The sequence below is a fragment of the Vulpes lagopus genome, chromosome 2, assembly GCF_018345385.1.
Source record: "Vulpes lagopus strain Blue_001 chromosome 2, ASM1834538v1, whole genome shotgun sequence".
NCBI lineage: Eukaryota > Metazoa > Chordata > Mammalia > Carnivora > Canidae > Vulpes > Vulpes lagopus.
The window spans coordinates 44,266,855-44,284,175 of NC_054825.1; the positions used below are offsets into that span (position 1 = coordinate 44,266,855).

Consider the following 17,321-nt stretch of genomic DNA (forward strand, 5'->3'; position numbering starts at 1 on the left):
AAGTATACACATGTGGGACATACACACACAACTTCACAAGCACTGTGTGAGCCCCAGCCCAGAGCAAGTCTCCATGCTAGGTGCTGTTAGGATCCAAAGATGCAACAAAGATGTTCCTGTGGTGGAAAAACCCAGCCCAAAGATGGGCACACACAGCATGGAGCCCCCATGGCAACAGACACACATGTGCTAGCACAGAGACACACACACAAGCAGGCGTAGTACCCCTTCCTCTTACCAGCTCCTCAGGCAGGGAGCGGAGGGCTTATCTCCCACATGTTGCAAATGTCTCAGTCTCAGTAAGGAAATGTGATCTGCTCAAGAAATCTTTCAATACAAATATCAACAAAAGTCTACTCCAAGGAAATGAAAACTAGTCTAACACGAAGAACTATGCACCACTTAGAAAACAGCCTCCACGGAGACTACATTTTGTCATAAAATGCATGAACTTCAGGATGAACTGTGAGGAGAATGCCAATGACCTGGAAATAATCATGGCGATTCTGCTTGGTGAGCACCTGCTGCATGCCAGATATGGGAATGGGTGCTCCTGAGCCATTATTCCAACAAATCCCCACTGCAACCCCTCAAGTATGAATCACCATCTCTGTTTGTAAAATGTTAGTGGGGGGATGCCTGGGTGGCTCAGCAGTTGAGCCTCTGCCTTGGGCTCAGGGTATGACCCCAGGGTCCTGGGATTGAGTCCCGTATCCGGCTCCCTGCTGTGAGCCTGCTTCTCCCTCTGCTTGTGTCTCTGCCTCTCTCTCTCTCTGTGTCTCTCATGAATAAATAAATAAAATCTTAAAAAAAATGTTAGTGGGGCTGAGAGAGGTTAAATAACTTACCACCAACACAGATCTAGTAAATGGCTGATGGGAGAGGTTGGACTTGTGACCTTGGAGGCATCTTTCCACTCTGGAAGTCCATGGTTTGAAGAAGAAGAGGAAGTGGGGAAGGAGGAAAAGGACAGAAGGAGGGAGGAGGAGAGAATAAGGGAGATGGAGGAGGGAAGCATCTAAAAGTTCTGGAGAAGGATGGGAAGGACAGGTGTATCTGAAGGAGACGGGAGCAGCCCCTTGCCTCCTGCCTCCTTCTCGAGACAAGGCCGTGTCAGCACCACGGACAGCTGCCGGCCATGCGGGGTCAGCAGGCTGGGAGCCCTGTGTGGTTGGGTCACTTGGAACTGGGTGGGTCATTTGGATGAGCATGTGGTGGCGGAGGAGATGGAAGAGGAGGAGCAGCGTTTGCTAATTACTCTTCCCCCCCCCCCCCCCCCAGATATCCTGGATACATAGAGAGAGAAAGACACTTGCCAAAGTCCTTCGAGAGCTGGCCATATGGGATCCGTGCCAAAAGGAAAGAAAGGGAAATGGGTACCCAAAAGACTTAAGGTTGCCTTGCAGGACGTAGAGTAAGACAAGGGATTTGAAGAGAGGAGACCTGGGTTCCAGTACGAACACACCGACTTGCTCTGTGGTCTTTAGTCAGTCACTTTAACCTCTCTGAGCTCCATGTTCCCGTTCTGCAAAATGTTAATATTTTATAAAGGAAAAACCTTATCCTTCTCCTAATATTGTTGTAGGAAGGGAAATGTGTTTTTCAAGCTATGAAATTCTAAGCAAATGCTCCGTGTAGCTGTCACTATTTTCCTTCTCATTAACCATCTGTAGTGCTCTGTATACTCACCCAACCCTGAGCAGAACTGAAAAAACTCAGCTGGAGGATTCCAGTGCTCCCAAGCTAAAGCTTCGGCAGTAGCTGTGGAAACTGTAGCCCCTCATGGCCACTACCCATGGGCCCCAAGTCCCCAAATCTGGTCGGAATTTGCTGAGGCTGAAGAAGGGGTATTTGCATTTTCCCCCTACCCCAAGCTCTGTGTGGGCAGCCAGCAAATGAGCTGCAACTGGGGGTAATGGACAGCCACCCCTCCCTGTTCCTGTCTCCATGCTACAAACATGCTTCATCAGCTTCTTCTCTGGGCATTGTGCCCTTCCAGCCTCCCCCTGTTCCCTTTGTGTGGCCAACAAGCCATTTCTGTCACCCGCCTGCTTTGGCCCTGACATGGGTCTGCAACTCCCCTTTGCTTTTCATTAACACCTCCTTGAGCTACCTCCTCCCCTCCCCGCCACCTCTTGGCTTGGCCCGTCTCCCCCACCCCCACCACAGACATCACCACAGCAACCGGTTCCAACCAGGTTCCAATGAGCATCCAGCTACTTCAATCTGCAAAGAGGCGCCTGCCAATAGTCCCTGCCTATCCAGGAGGGCTTCCCTACCCTCTTATTCTTTCTGCAGTGCGTCCTGTGCCCCTGTCTGCTGCACAGATGGGCCCCAGGGCCACTGACTTATCATGTCCTTTCCTATAGTCACCCCAAATGTGTAGAGCTCAAGGTGGGATCCCAGCCCAGGGATCACTCACCACATCCCCTAACTTCCTGTCAGCCACATAGATGCATGCATACGTGCACACATACACACACACTACACACACGCGTATTGCCAGGCACACAACACATTGTGACTGCACGTACGTGTATATGTGACACACAGACACACAAGCCTATGGGCACAGTCACAAGCGCGCACTCCACACACCGCATTCACACACACGAGCCAATAGGCAGGCATTCACAAAGACGTTCACACACAGGCACACACATTCATGTGCATGAAGTCCTAGATAATTTTTCCTCCTCTTCCACATATTCTTTTTTTTTTTTTTTTAAGATTTTATTTGTTGGGATCCCTGGGTGGTGCAGCGGTTTGGCACCTGCCTTTGGCCCAGGGCGCGATCCTGGAGATCCGGGATCGAATCCCACGTCAGGCTCCCGGTGCATGGAGCCTGCTTCTCCCTCTGCCTGTGTCTCTGCCTCTCTCTCACTGTGTTCCTATCATAAATAAATAAAAAATAAAAAAATATTTTATTTGTTTGACCAAGAGAGAGCGAGAGCACATGCAAGGGATGCAGCAGAGGGAGAGGGAGAAGCAGGTTCCTCCCTGAGCAGGGAGCCTGACTCAGGGCTCCATCCCAGGACCCTGGGCTCGTGACCTGAGCCAAAGGCAGACACCTAACCGACTGAGCCACCCAGGCACTCCCCTCCTCTTCCACGTGTTCTTAATTCACCTCCACAGCCCCACTTATCCCTTTATAGGCAGAAAAATATCCTCTGGCTTGACCCACATCTAGCTCCTTCCCCTTTTACTGGTGTGCCTCCTGTGCTTTGTTCCTCTCCTGCTCCCTGGTCTGTAGCAGCTGCTCTCTGTTCTTTGTGAGGCAGACAGGAGCTCTAAGTCCTAGTGAGATTTCAAGAGCAGAAGGAAAGCTGGTCCTCTGAGGGGAGCCTGTAGGGAGAAGCACCGCCTCAAGGCTTCTTGCTGACGAAGCCTGATGCCAGTGTCCACAGCTTCCTGGCATCTGCCAGTCTCTACTCCTGTGTGCCCAGCCTGAGCTCTCGCCCAACAGTGGAAACCATGAGTGCACACACATACACAGGCACCTGGAGATTTTGGTATGAGCCCCAACTTGAAAAACTTAAATTACCTACAGTGTTAGAATTTGCTAAAAGGCAGGACTGGAAATGCTTCTAGGGGTGGGGTGGGGGAGCAAGAACTATCAGGCAGTTTCTAGAAGAGTGCACCTTGCCCTCAGGAAGCACGGGAACACTGCTCTCTGTGACAGTGGGCAGTGCCGAGAAGACAGGGCAGGATGAGGAGCCATTCTGGGGAAGCAGCTCGAACACTGGAACTGCAGTAAGAGCACATGTGCTGTTCCCAGGCTTTCCATTTACTGGCTGCCTGAGCTTGAGCCAGTAATTGATGTTCCCTGAACCTCAGCGCTCCCACCTAAGCAATGGGAGCAGCATCACTTCTCCCAGGAGGTGTGACTCCAGCGAGCCACGTGTGGGGATGTGCCAGGAAGCTGTAATGCGCTGGTTCAGTGGGAGACGGTAGTAATAACAACCATGAAGATGATAACAGTGGCCATAAAAAGATAAGCTTTCATTGTCTGGAAAATTCATTTATGTGGAACAACTCATTTTTCGAGCAGACTGAGGAGATGAGGCATGACAGTATTATGTTTTTTTTTTCCTTTAAAGTGCTTTTAACTGAGCCCAAAGAGGTGTTCAGGTGGCTTCCAGCTGAGTTGAGAGGGAGGCTTCCTCTGCCCTGCACCCCTCCCGCGCACACCAGCCATGTCGGCCCCCACCCCCGCCCCGCCTCACCTTCTCGCCCCGCATCCTCAGCTTGCAGCTCCACTTTGACCGTGTCCCCCCAGATGGGGGCTGTGGTGGGCTCTGAGGTCACAGATGTGACTGCCTTAGCATTCTGGTTCTTCGTGTCCTCCGATGTGGTTTTCCTGGGGAGGGGAGGAGGAGGCTGGGTCAGAGGAAGGATGTCCTGCCTGCCGCTCGCCCCTCCTGGACTCACTGTCCATAAATCTGAGCAAAGCGTGGACAAAGAATGAAGAGCTCCCTCCGAGGCAGACACACTCCAGTCATCCCAGGCCCAGGGGACACTGGGACTCTCTCTTCAGCTCCCCTGACTGCTCGGGTGACCACACTGTCTTGCTGACCACCGCTGAGGCCTCCCTGTGGACTCGGGCACCAGAGGCCAAGGGTGGGGATGGGAGAGGGGATAGATGCCTTGCCTGTCTGACTTCCTGCCCCCTGCCCGGCCGGGCTCCCCAGCAGGCGCCTGTGTGCATAGACTCCCCGTCCTGCCTCTCTCCTTTAGATCCTGTTCAGCGGGAGGAAGTCCCTGGGCAGGGCAGCTGTGTGGTGCCCGCCTGGCTGGCTTCTTCTTTGACCTTCGCGTCTCTAACCTGCTGGCCCAGGTTCCCCAGGCTCAGCCCAGCTTCCCAGCTTCCCAGGCTCTGAGCGTCTTCAATGGAGCGCACACATGCTCCTGCCTTCTGCAGCCCTCCCTGCGCCCGGGGCCCTGGGCTGGGCACTGGCATGGGACAGGCCATGAAGGGTCGTGCGGGGCCAGGCCGTGCAAGGTGAGGCGGGAGCTTGGGCCCTCTGCAACCCAGTGCATGCCACAGGGTATCTGAATTAAGTGTCCCTGGGCTCCTGGGCCATCAAACAGTTGAGCGAGTTAATACTTCTTCTGTCGAGGAGGTTATTACGTGGGGCTGTAAATGGCACTGCTACATTAACTGCAGGGATCATCCCAGAGCCTGGAGCAGGGGAGCCACACCAGGGACCTGGGAGGGGAAGGTGCCATGCACAGTGGTTTCCTAGGCGGGGAGGCGGGAAGCACAGATGGTGTCCTCACCAGCCTCGGACCCACCCCTGGAGGCCCCCAAGGGGAGTGTGGGGTGGGCGAGTTGGCCCAGGAGCTCAGAGCCAATGTGCCCCATGTGGGAGCTAAACCTGCTAGTGGCCTTCGCAGCCCAGCCTGTCCTCCAGGAAGCCTTCTGGCTCCCCCCACCCCCAGGTCCTCACTGCTTCCTCCGACCTCTGGACCTGAGGGATCTAGCAGCCTGGGTCTTTGCTCCCAGCTCGCCTACTGGATGCCTGCGGGCAACTGTTCTTGCCAGTCCTGTCTCCAAACTCCCTCTGCTTCAGCGGAGGGCCAGTGTGGCCTGGTGATGACAACAGGGTCCCTGGAGTTCCAAAATCCCAGCTCTGCCCCTTAGTGGCTGTGTGACTTTGGCAAGGTCTTGCTGAGCTTTGATTCCCTCATTTGTGAAAATGGGGCTGGTAACCCAGGGCCATTGTGGGCAGGGAATGCATTCGTATGTGTAAGTGCATGGCCGCTTTAATTGCTTTTGGCCTGGTGTCCCCCCATCTTGACCCCCAGTCTGGATCTACCACTGCGGGGGGGGGGCTCTCTGGCTGCTGTGACCATGGTATGGAGTCCCTGAGAGAGCACCGGCTTCAGGGACCCACACAACTGGTCTGAGCCCACAGTTGCCTCTTGACCAGGCCACCTGCCCTCTCTGGGCCTCAGTGTCCTGCTCTGTCAGGGCACCCTCCCTCCCAGGGTGGTTACACGGACCAGGAAGAAAGGCCTCAGTTCATGTTATTCCCTCATTTGTGAAACAAGATGGATGTTTCTCAAAGGTCACTGACCCAGAGTGGCCTGGCAGGGGCTGGGAGCCTTGCAGGAGGGCTAAGACGAGGAGCACGAGGAGCTTGAGGAGCTCGCATCTCCCAGACACCAGGCCTCCCCACACCTGCGGAGGGGCTGTGTGGGAGCCTGCCAGGCTGGAGAGAAGGCATCAAGGCTGGGAGGCACTGGAGCGCCCTTCCTTCCAACGACTTGATGACCTCTGCTCCCTCAGGGGAGCAATCTGAGCCCTCCTCCCGCCACCCTGTGCCTTACATTCTGTGTAAGGACGAAATCAACCCTCTGCACTGTAAACATCCAACCTGCTCCTGCATGAGCACCTGGTGTGTGTGTCCCTGGGCGCTTGCCAGTGGCCAGAGCAGACAGACACAGCGGTGAGCAGGGGACTCGAGTCACCAGCAGTGCAGTGACAGCAGGTCAGGTTGGAAGCCAGGACCTGTACTTGCCAGCCTGTCTTCCACCATCCCGAGGTGCTCAGCCTCTTGTTCCCTCCCCTTCTCTCACAAGCTCCTGGGCTTCTGGCAGGAGGGCTTCCAGGTAGCAAGAGATGGGGGTCGGCAACAGACAAGGCCAAGGGAGAGGGCTGGTGCTGACTCTGCTCAGGCCTAGGAGGGGGTAAGCGAGCATCTCTTTCCTCCCTTCCCCCAAGACACACATCAAAGAGGTCTGCAGGGGCTAGGTGAGTGGGGGCCAAATAACTTAGGAGGGGTGAGGCCCCAGGAGAAGGAGGGAGGCTTTTAGCAGGTGGAGGGAGGCCGTCAGGGTAATGGCTTCTCCTGGCACAGCTGACTCCTGTAGGCCTTGATGCTATTCTAGAAACTGGAGATCTCGAGGGGTGAAGGGGGCCGGCTCACCCCTTGCTCCTAGTCCCCAATCTGTACCCTGAGCTGGGTATGTGGGAGGCTGGGTTCTAGGATGCCCAGCCCCTGATGGGGCTCAGGTCTCCCAGGGCAGTTTCTGAGCCCAGGGGCCCCTTCAGGACCTGCACCCGTGTGGCCCAGCTGCAAGAGCAGGATCCTGCCTCTCGTCCCTAATGCCCTGGCCTGGCTGTAGCACGCAGGCCCTGGGGGAGCTGCGTGGTGCTGCCTGCTGTCCTGGGGCTCAGACTTAATCCAGCCATGGGGGGCGGGCAGTCACACCAGGATGGAACTGGAGTTGGGTTCAGAGGCACAGTTGAGCAATCCTGGTCCCTAGGCTGTGGGGGATGGCAGGGGGGGAAGGACCCTATCTCTACCAGACCCACCCCCCAGCACACTCCTCCCAGTCAGGAGGCTCTGGGGCTCCCACCCAAGCAAGAGAATGGGATTGAGGCCCAAGTACATCTGGGAGCAGGAAGGAAGAAGATGGATTTTGCTTTCCTTCTTGGGGCTGTAATTAAGGGAGGTTCATGGTCTGGTCCCCAGGGGCTGCAGCCATCAGGGAGGTGAGCGGTGGGGAAGCACGGGGCACTGATGGGGAGAGTGCAAGCTCCCCAGCCACTCCCCATACCCATCCTCTGGAAGGCCCGCTGCTAGAGCACACCCTCGAGGGGTGGGACCTGTGTGTGCCATTGTCCTGCCTGTGGAAAGTTTCCCCTGATCAGTTCCTCCGCCTCCTCGGGTTCCCCTCCACCAGCACAAGCAGGTGTGTGCGTGCATGGAGACTTGCTTACACAGACACAGAGGCTTCCCCCGGGAAGTCTGGGTGCCACAGGATACCCGTCTCCACACCCACAGTGTGCCAGCCCTCAAGCTGCTTCCTAGGTCTCTAAGCCCCCCCCAACCCTGCACTTGCCCTCCCTGTCTGCTTGGTCTCCCACACTCCCCAAGGTATGGAGCATGAACAGCTGTCAAGGTCTGGCTGCCTGCAGGGCAAGGCTTTGGAAGCCCAGGATGCGGACTCCCTGGCTTGTCCTGAGGGTTGATCCCAGGGCAGCCCCTAGGAGAGCAAGGGTAAGGGGAGGACCCCAACGGGGGTCTGTTCTGGCTGCTGGGGTCCCAGCTAGGCAGGACTCTGAATCCTGAAAGACCAGAGGGATGTTCCCAGGAGCCTCGAGGAAGGAGGTAGGCAGGCAGAACCAGGATGGACAAAGGTTGGAAGCTTTAGGTGGATGGATGGTAGAAGACGTCTTGCCGTCTTTTGACCTGATCCTTCACAGTCCTACTGCTTGCTCACCTGGGAAACTTAGAGAAGGTGAGGAAACTGGTTCAGATTGAGAGTCCTCCAGGCCAGGTGCCAGGTATGTCATGATTGGGCCCAATTCTGTCCTGAGACGTCAGGGCAATTCCCCTCTACCTGTACCCTCTCCGCTGGCCTCTGCGCCGGCAAGGCCAGCCTCCCCATCCCCCGGAAGCCTAAGAGGCAGCCAGACTCCCAGGCACAGACCTACTTCCATCCCTGGAAGGCACAGAAAAACCCAATGACTTGTCTCCTGCCCGGCCTCACGCAACAGGGGTAGGAAGGGAGACTCGGCCCCTGCAGAGACGGTCACCTGAACGGTCAAAGGCCAGCCTTTGGCTGGATCCAAAGGCTGGATTCTTGGGTTTGTGACCCTGCCGGGGCTGGACTAGGGAGGCAAGGCTTCTTGGAGGATGCAGGGCTTGCAGAGATGGAGAGGAGGACCTTTCCAATTGGAGGATGGGGCCTGAGGCTGAGAGGCCTGAGCAGTCTCAGGGGCAGGTGCTGGGAGGGCACAGCTGGCTCATCCAGGGTCCGTGTGCTGGGACCATGGGCTGGGGGAGTCAGAGGAGTGAGGCTTGTGGTCCTCCCTGACCTCGCTCCTTCTCCAGCCCTCTTCTCTCCATACTCATGTGCATTGTCCTCTGAGGCCAGCAGGAAGGAGGGCAAAACCCTGCCCTCCTCTGGCCTTGGCCCAGCTCCCCTGGGATTGCTGGGCCAGAAGACGCGGCCAGGGCTCCACAAAGAGGAGCGAGGATTCCAGGCAGGGATGCACTTGGCCCCCGAGGTCATCATTGGCGCCTGCCCAGTGGGTGCCCCTCCCCCAGCCCCCAGGGCAGCTGGTTCTTGTGGGCTCTGAGCTCTTGGGAGGCTGCCACTTTAGGCAAGAGCAGGGCTGGTATCCTTAGCAAAGCAATGGCTCTCATCCTGGGTTTCATTTATTAATTGGACTCTAATGAACCATCACTAATTGCTGATGGTGCTACACCACTACAGGTGGGCCCCGATTGAGGGAAGAGCTGACTCTGGAGCCCTGGAGGCCAGCCAGCTCCCCTTCCACGTGGGCGCGGCTGCTCCCCTCTGCCAGTCCTGCAGCCAGTGGGGTCTGCTCTGAAGATCAGAAACGAGGTGTTGCCAGGGACTCTGGGATGAGCACCCCGGCAGAGGGGACAGGTTTTCTACAAAACAAGAATGCTGCTCCCCACCTTCCTACCCATACATAGGTCATCTGAAACAATCCCACTGTTCTCAAGGAAGACCCGCACGGTCCACCGTGTACCCCTCTCCGTGCTCAGGGAGGCAGCAGGGCAGGGGTATTCTCTCCACACAACCCAGGGGAAACCTCGAATTCTGTGATGGGTGCAAAGCCAGACTCCAGGCCCAGCCTGTCGGGCATTGTCTGCCGAGGCGGGGGTGGGGGTGGGGGTGGAGGTGGGTGGCCAAGAGCTATCTGCTAGCCTTGGGAGTGTCCAGCTGTGGTCCACCCTGTGGCCTAGCTTGGTAAGGGGGCTCGAGAACCATCTTCTTGGGCAAACGGGAGAGGGTCCAGCTGTTAGGCTGTACAATGGCCCTACAGGGCAGAATGACAGTCCCTTGGTGAGGTACAGGCCTGGGTGAAACAGCCCTGCTTGGGAGGCTTCACTCTCATTCATGATGGATTACTCTGAACACCCCCTCTCTTGTGGATGCTGTCTTCGGGAGGAGGAATGTGGGCAGACATAGAGGTGAACTTCCCAACCTCAGGGGAGTGACCTGAATCATTCTGATTCTTGTTTTTGGCTTAACTTGCATGGCATTCAGTCCAAGGTCTGGGTCTGGCATCTCAGACACAGAGCCTGCCTCCTGCCCCCTTCCGGAAGAGACCAGCCTTCCCCAAGGGGTCCCGATGCCCAGGGGTCTGGAGCCTGCTCAGCTGCCTTCTGCCTTGGGAGTCTGTGGGCAAAGGATGAGTGAGTGTGATCTGTTTAGTGCACGGCCCCTCCCACCCCGGACTGTGACAGTGAGCTCCTCACACACAGGGACTTTCCACTGCGGGAACTGTTTCCAGTTCCCACCTGGGCACAGTGGGACCCAGCAAATGCTTGTTGAATGAGGGAAGGGGTGGCAGACATTTGGGTCCTCACACAGGGACAGAGGCAGCCCTTCCTGTCCAGCTCTGCTAGGCCAGCCCCTGGCCCAGGCTGTTGGGACCCTAGTCTATTTTTTTTTTAAAGATTTTATTTATTTACTCATGAGAGACACACACACACAGAGGCAGAGACACAGGCAGAGGGAGAAGTAGGCTCCATGCAGGGAGCCCGATGTGGGACTTGATCCCAGGACCCTGGGGTCACAACCTGAGCCCAAGGCAGACGCTCACCCACTGAGCCACCCGGGTGTCCTGTGTTGGAACCTGTTCTAAATCAGGGCAGCTTCTCAGTACGGCCTCAGGAGCAGCTCTTGGGCTGGGAGGAGGCCTCAGGTCTCAAGTCCTAGCCCAAGAGCATGTCCTCAAAAGGAGGGAAGCAGAGCTCAGCTGTGGAGACTGAGCCCCCCAAGGTCCTGGGACTCCGGGGCCCGATCCTGGGTCTGGTTTTCCTGGCTACACTGACCATCCCAAGGGCCCCCGCTCACAGTCACAGGCTGGCCCCAGGCCCTGCTACTCCAGCCCCCCAGAGCACCCTGGCATGTGCCCGGCACTTCCCGCAGGCCCCAGAGCTGCCCGAAAGTCAGACAATGAGTGATGAGGGAGGGAGATGCAGGACAGCCAGCCTTTCTGCTCATCTAGGGCCAGCAGTGGATCTGTCCCCACCTTTGTTTGGGAGCAGCCACAGCCTGCCCTCCCCAGGGATAAAACCCCATAGGCTCCTGAGCACCTCTGGGCCTGTCACGCTGAAGGCCAGATGGATTGACGCTCGGGCTCACAGACTGTGCTTTCAGCCCCGGCCCCGCTGCCTACTGGCTTTGTGGTTCATCCTTTAAACATCTCTGAGCTCAGCTCCTCCACGTAATTGTGTTCCACACCTCACAGGTTTCTGGAGGGTTGGTGAACCCCAGCTATTGGCGGGGTGGGGGGCGGGAGGTGACAAGGCCAGTCTGGGGAAGGCTGAGTGTGAGTCTGAGGTGGAGTGTACAGGTGAGTCCGTGGGGCTGGAGCCAGGAGAGAGGCCTGGGCTGGATCTATCCATTCCTGGGCCTTGGGGATGGGGCCTGGGGCTCGCCTGGGAGGAGGAAGATCTCCTCTCCTCCCAGGGGAGCAGAGGTCCAGGGAGAAGCCAAGGACTGGGTAGGGAGCACCAAAACGTCCAGAGTATAGGGAAGAAGGATGCCACACAGGAGTGGCTCAAGGGAGAAGAGGGCATCAGGAGAGGCTTGTCCTAGAAACGAAGAAAGAGGGGGCTTCAGGAAGGGGGGTTGTCTGGGAGTCCTGTAGAGAGAACGGGCATCCGCGGGGAGACCAGCGGCCCCAGGCAGAAGAGGATGCGGGGAAGTGGGATGCTGAGGTTGAGTTGGGCGGGCCCAGGTTTCAGCGGGGGCAGACGCGAGGGGAGGCCCGAGGAGTCAGCTGAGCCCAGGTGTCTGGGCTGCATGTAAAAACTAGCTGATTGCACTCCACAGTCTGGATTTCTGGCTTCTCATGAGAAGTGGAAAGGGCGGGCAACCGAAGCCCGCATTCCTCCAGGCGCAACCTCAGTGCGGACCAGGCGCTCCTCTGAAGAGGCCCCGTGCTTGGACCCGCACAGCCAGTCGGCTGCTTTGAGCATCTGCGGAGCTGGCTCCTTCTGCCTGAAGGCACTGACTCGTCACCCCCGGGGCCCTCTTCTGATGGAAGCTCAGTGTGTGCAGGGGCTGGGAGGAGACATAAAGAGGGACAGCACTAGGGCAGGAGGAGCCCAACTGGAACCAAGCCCTCCCCGCCCAGTGGCTTGCCTCCCTCTTTGACAGATGCCAGACCGTGCAGCACCTGACCTGGAAGCCCACGGTGGGAGGCCAGCGGGACAGCAGCCAGACAAAGCCCAGAGGGAGGACCCAGCCTCTGGCCACTTGCGATGTCCCGGGCAGAAGGAGGGGCCCTGTCAGCAGCTGTGCCCATGCTCAGAAATAAGCAGATGAGACAGCCTGTGCATAATGCAGTGAGGACACCAGGAGGGTCCCCCGGGGCCCGCCTCATGGCCTGAAATCTTCCCATTAGAACTTGCTTCTCTTGGTCAGCACTGCCCTGCTGGGCTGCTCTCCAGGATTCGGGTGTCTCCGGGAAAGAGCTCTTGCTTTTTGGGTCTGAATAAGGGTCTCAAGCGTGAGAAGACCTCAGGGCCCTGCACATCGGTGATAGGGGAACATCTGGAAAGGCCTTGTGGCTTCAGTCTGGCTGGTGGGGTTCTCAGGCAGCCCCCCCCCCCCGTTTTAATCTCTGGTACCAGCTGTGTTTACAGCTCTGGGATACAGGGATGTTCTCACTGAACAAAAATTCTGAGGCTCTGAGCCTCGAGGGATTGACATCATTTGGAGCAGGTGCAGATAGGTCAGGCCACGCCATAGGCTGGGGTCCCTGCAGGGGAGATAAGACCTGAGATTCTCAGGCCTCCCTGGGCCTTCTCCCCAGCACTGTGCCTTTTTCTACAAGCATCCTACTGGGAGGGAAGCAGCTCTACCAGAGTGAGTTGCTAGTGGCCAAATGGGAGACACTTATCTTCATCTGCTCCACTTTCACTGGCCAGCCATGTGACCTCAGACAAGGCCCTTCATGTCCCTGGGTCTTGACCTCTTTGGCCATCACATGGGGCTTATGCAACCTGTCTGCCGGGGCGGCTGTATAAAAGCCAGAGTGCAAGGAGAACCGAGCTCTCTGAGAGCTCATCATGGGCCACTGTCAGCAAATGGGGGCTGCTTTATTCCTGGTGCTGTCCCATGATCACTGTCACTGCGTATTATTATTTTTGCTGAGCCCAACCCTCTGGCTGCTGAGGCAAGCTCCCGGGTCATCTGTGAGTCATGCCAGGCCTCCACCCACCCTGCTGGAATCCCTGTCCTCTGGGGCCTTTGGCCAAGGCCCACAGCTGGATGGGTGAAGGTCTGGGCAATCCAGATCCCAGGAGGGGTCTTTAGACTGGTCACTGGATCTTCTCTGGAAGTCTGGGTTAGGACCCTGATGCCAACACACCCCTTCTTTTTTTTTTTTTTTTTAAGATTTTATTTATTTATTCATGAGAGATACAGAGAGAGGCAGAGACACAGGCAGAGGGAGAAGCAGGCTCCATGCAGGGAGCCCCACACAGGACTCGACCCTGTGTCTCCAGGATCAGGCCCTGGGCTGAAGGCAGTGCTAAAACGCTGAGCCACCTGGGCTGCCCCAACACTCCCCTTCTGAGAGGGGTGACCAACTGCATGAAGATCAAGTCAGGAAGTGAGGTTGAAAAAGCTTTTATGTTCTGGAGTCCCAGATCCTTGGGTACTCACTAGTTCAGTAATATTGGACAAGTCACGGAAACACACTGAGCCCTTAGTAATCTCATCTGTAAAATGAAGACAATATTTTACCTAGCTCAAAGGCCTACATGATGATTAAATTATGAAAAACACCACACACACAAACACATACACATACGCGTGTGTGCATGCACTCCTAGCATATTTGCCAGGTACGCGGTAGGCACTCCGTAAATGTACCCTCTCTTACCAGGACCTTATGCAATTGTCCTACTTTCAATACTTTCTTCAATTAGTCATCAGGGTCAGAGCTCAGTGTGTGGCCAGGGTAGGGGCTCCATGTGTGATTAGGACTCAGTCTGTGACCAGAATCAGGTTTCAGTGTATGACCAAGGTCAGTCTCCATTAGGGGCCAGGGTCAGGGCTCTCTGATCCAAGAAAACCAAAGATCCTTGGAGTATGACTAACTGGCCCTGACCTGTGCTCTGCCCCTGCCACTGTGGCAGCATGGGCCAAGCCTTCCCCCAGGCTCACAGAGGAAGCAGCACTTCCCTGTTCCTTAGCTGTGGGCAGCAGGCAGTCAGAGACGCAGCTGCCAAACCGGCAGCCCGGCCACCAGTCCTTTGGCCAAGGGTCAGAACTCTACAGGATGTCTCCCAACTGGCCCCTTCCCCGCGGCCAGCCTGCTGGGGCACCCCCCACCTGTCAGGGCCACTGCCTTCCGGGTCCCCGCTGTGCTCTGATTGGCAGGTCTCTCTGTGCCAGGCTGGGAGGCAGGTGCTGGGCACCGCTGGGGCCCAGATCAGTCAGAGGAGACCCGGGACCTGGGCAGCAGTCCAGCAGACCTGGGTGCGGAGTCCGTTCTGCGTGTGCAGCTGGGGCACTCATGGTCTTTAAAGAACAGAGGCCAGAGCACAAAGCAGCTCGGCAAGCCTGGGGCAGCACGGAGACATGTGGGCCCCGGGAAGGGAGGCTCAGAGCGGGCCATGGCCTGGCCTCAGGTCACACTGGGGGTCAGGTGCGTGGGCCAGATTCTGGCTTTTCCTGGCCCCATTCTAGCTTCTCTCCACTGCCCCATGGCTTGCTTCTGGTAGATCTCACGTGCCCGGTGTGGCACTAAGGATCTCCCTCACTCCGGGGCAGGCTTAGGCCTGTCAGCGTCTCCCTGGGCCTCCACCATCTCTACAGCCCTCCCACGCAGGTTCCCAGGTGAGGTGCTGGGGCATTGAGAGGAGAAGTAACTTCCCCGAAGTCCCAGAGTGAGTTAGAAACGGGGCCAGAGTCATTCAACAATTATTTACTGACAGTGTCCTAGCTCCAGGTACTTTGTTAAACAGTGGGGGATAGACTGGAGAGCAAAACAGACCTGGTGGTCACTGGTGGAACTAGAGGGGCTCCCTAGGGGTGGGCACTGAGGAGGAATATGCCCGTCATCCCATCAAAGCACATCAACCACGTGGAGCTGCAGCTGTGACCTGCAGAGGTGTGTGGTCCCAGGGAAGCAGGGGGTGCGGGAGCCTTTGGCCCAGTCTGGGAGGTCAGGGAGGGCTTCCTTGAGGAGGTGACTAAGCTGGGATCCAAGGAGGGGAGGGGAAGGGAGGGTGTTCTGGAAGAGGGAGCGTGAAAGACCTAGGATGGGAGGGAACAGGGTCTGCTAGGGAACAGACACACCCTGTAGGGCTGGAGCCAAGAAAGGGAGGTGGGGAGGGGGGTCTTGTTCCTGGGGAGCTTGGGGGGTTGGGCTTGGCAAGGACCCAACCATGCGGGGAGCCCGGAATTCTCTTTACTCTGGGAGCAGTGAAAACCCTTGGGGTTTGACGAGGGACAAGATCAGATGTGCTAAGAAGAAAACAGCGGTAGCCTAAGATCAGGGAGCCTGGCGTGGAGAAGCAGCCAGATTCAGAGGTAGGAGCCACAGTGACAAGAAGGGGACGGGGCGGTGGTGGGGGTGGAAGAATGTGATCCTCCACACCAGGATGAGGATGAGATCTCCTCGCACACAGTACAGAGGAAGAGGGGTGACTAGGGAGGAAGCCAGCATCACTAGGGGGGCACAGGGTGAGGGCACACAGGGTCAGGCCCAGCCCTGGCTTCTGAGAAGCTACTTCAGGGGAGTAGTGGGGTCGGATTGGAAGCTCAGGTGGAAAGAGGAGGAACCACAAGATGAGCCTCGTGGGCTTCTTGGTCTGGACAGTCCCAACCAGAGGGGCGCCCTATCATTAGCCAGGCCGGAGGCTGCACAGGAGTGAGCTGCTCCAGCCTCCCCGCAGCGCCCCCAGCTAGGGGGTCCCCACTCTTGAGCTGAATGAGCTCATGGCTCTGGGGTACTCTCAGGCCTAGCTTTTAGCTCCTGCTCCTCTGCAGCCCCCAGAGGTCGCCGGGGGTGGGGGGTGGGGTGCGGGGTGGGAATGCAGCAGACCCCGGCGGGGACCTCAGCCAGGACACCAAGCTGAGGGAACCAATCACACGGGTGACAGAAAAAATGAGAAAATGTGTTTCGAAAGAACATGAAAGATTATTAATGCGCACTGAGGAGACACCAGGTACACTGGAAGCCCCACATCGCATCAGGAGGGGCAGGGGCACTGCGGCACTGATGCTCCCGCCTGCGCGGGCTTTGTCACTGCGCTTGGGGCCCTGGGGCTTCTGGGGGTCTGGGTCCTCGCTCTGGGGTGCCCCCCGCGCCGGGGCTGGCTGAGAAAGCCCCTTCCAGGTCCCTGACAGCTGGGCCTCCCGTCTCAGAAGCCCTCCCTTCTGCTGTCATTTGCATCTCATTAGCACCCGGGCTGGTGGCGCGCGCCTGGGGCCTCGAACCCGAGGCTGCCCCTGCCCCTGCCCCTGCCCCTGGCCCTGCCGGCGGAGCTGGGCACCGCCGAGCGCGCCCCGCCCCGCCCCCGCCCCTGCCGCGCGTTGCCATGGTAACCGGTGCCGGCGCCGGGTCGCGGCCGCGGAGAAGCCGCTGGCGCCCGCTCCCGCCCGCTCCCCGAGCCCCGGCGGCTTGGTGATAGGCAGGGCCTGCATCTCCCGGGATGATCGGCGATAATTGGTTTATGGAAATAGCTGAGGGGAGAAGGCAGCTCCCTGCCAAGCCCGCGCTCTGCCACCTGTCCCTCCTCGCCCAGGAGGGGGGTGGGGAAGGGGAGCGCCCAGGAGCTGGGGCGGGATGGGGCCTTTGAGACGTGCAAGTGTTCCACCTGTTGGTCCCCAGCGCACCCTCCATCCTCCTTCCCACTGCGTGGGGGTGCAGGGCTTGTCTCAGTGGCTCCTCTGCCCAGAGGTGGGTGCTCAGGCGGGTGCTGGGCGCATGGGTGGGGGGGAATGCCGGAGCGAGGATCTGTGCTCTGGAACCCCAGTTTGGGGGACACAAGAGCAGCACCTGACTGTTTATGTAAAGTGCGTTGGCTCAGAGGTGTCACTGCTCTGCCGGACCCCAGAGAGGGGAGAGCTCAACTCTGGTGGCTGCCTGGAAGAGGAGGCGTCAGGGGTAAGGCTTTGAAGGTGGGATTTCAGCAGGTGTTGGGAGAGGGCTGCAGCAGGCACTGAATGAGGCCGGATGTCCTAGAGGAGGTTTTGAGGAAGCCCTGGTGGCTCCCACTGTTTACACAGGGGCTCAGGGGCGACAAACTTGTGGGAGGGTTACCGCACAGCACCTTGTAATCAAGACCAAACGCACGTCCAAC

The 17,321-nt window shown here is 57.7% G+C and overlaps 1 protein-coding gene across 1 annotated transcript in view; it reads right to left on the minus strand.

The window, feature by feature from the left end:
• The window catches only part of CCDC33 (coiled-coil domain containing 33), a 104,260-nt gene that overhangs the window by 64,997 nt on the left and 21,942 nt on the right, over nucleotides 1-17,321 (minus strand). Inside the window, exon 4 of the mRNA XM_041738670.1 lies at nucleotides 4,227-4,360. Coding sequence (XP_041594604.1) covers nucleotides 4,227-4,360 — 134 coding nt within the window. The remainder of the gene's footprint in view (nucleotides 1-4,226; nucleotides 4,361-17,321) is intronic.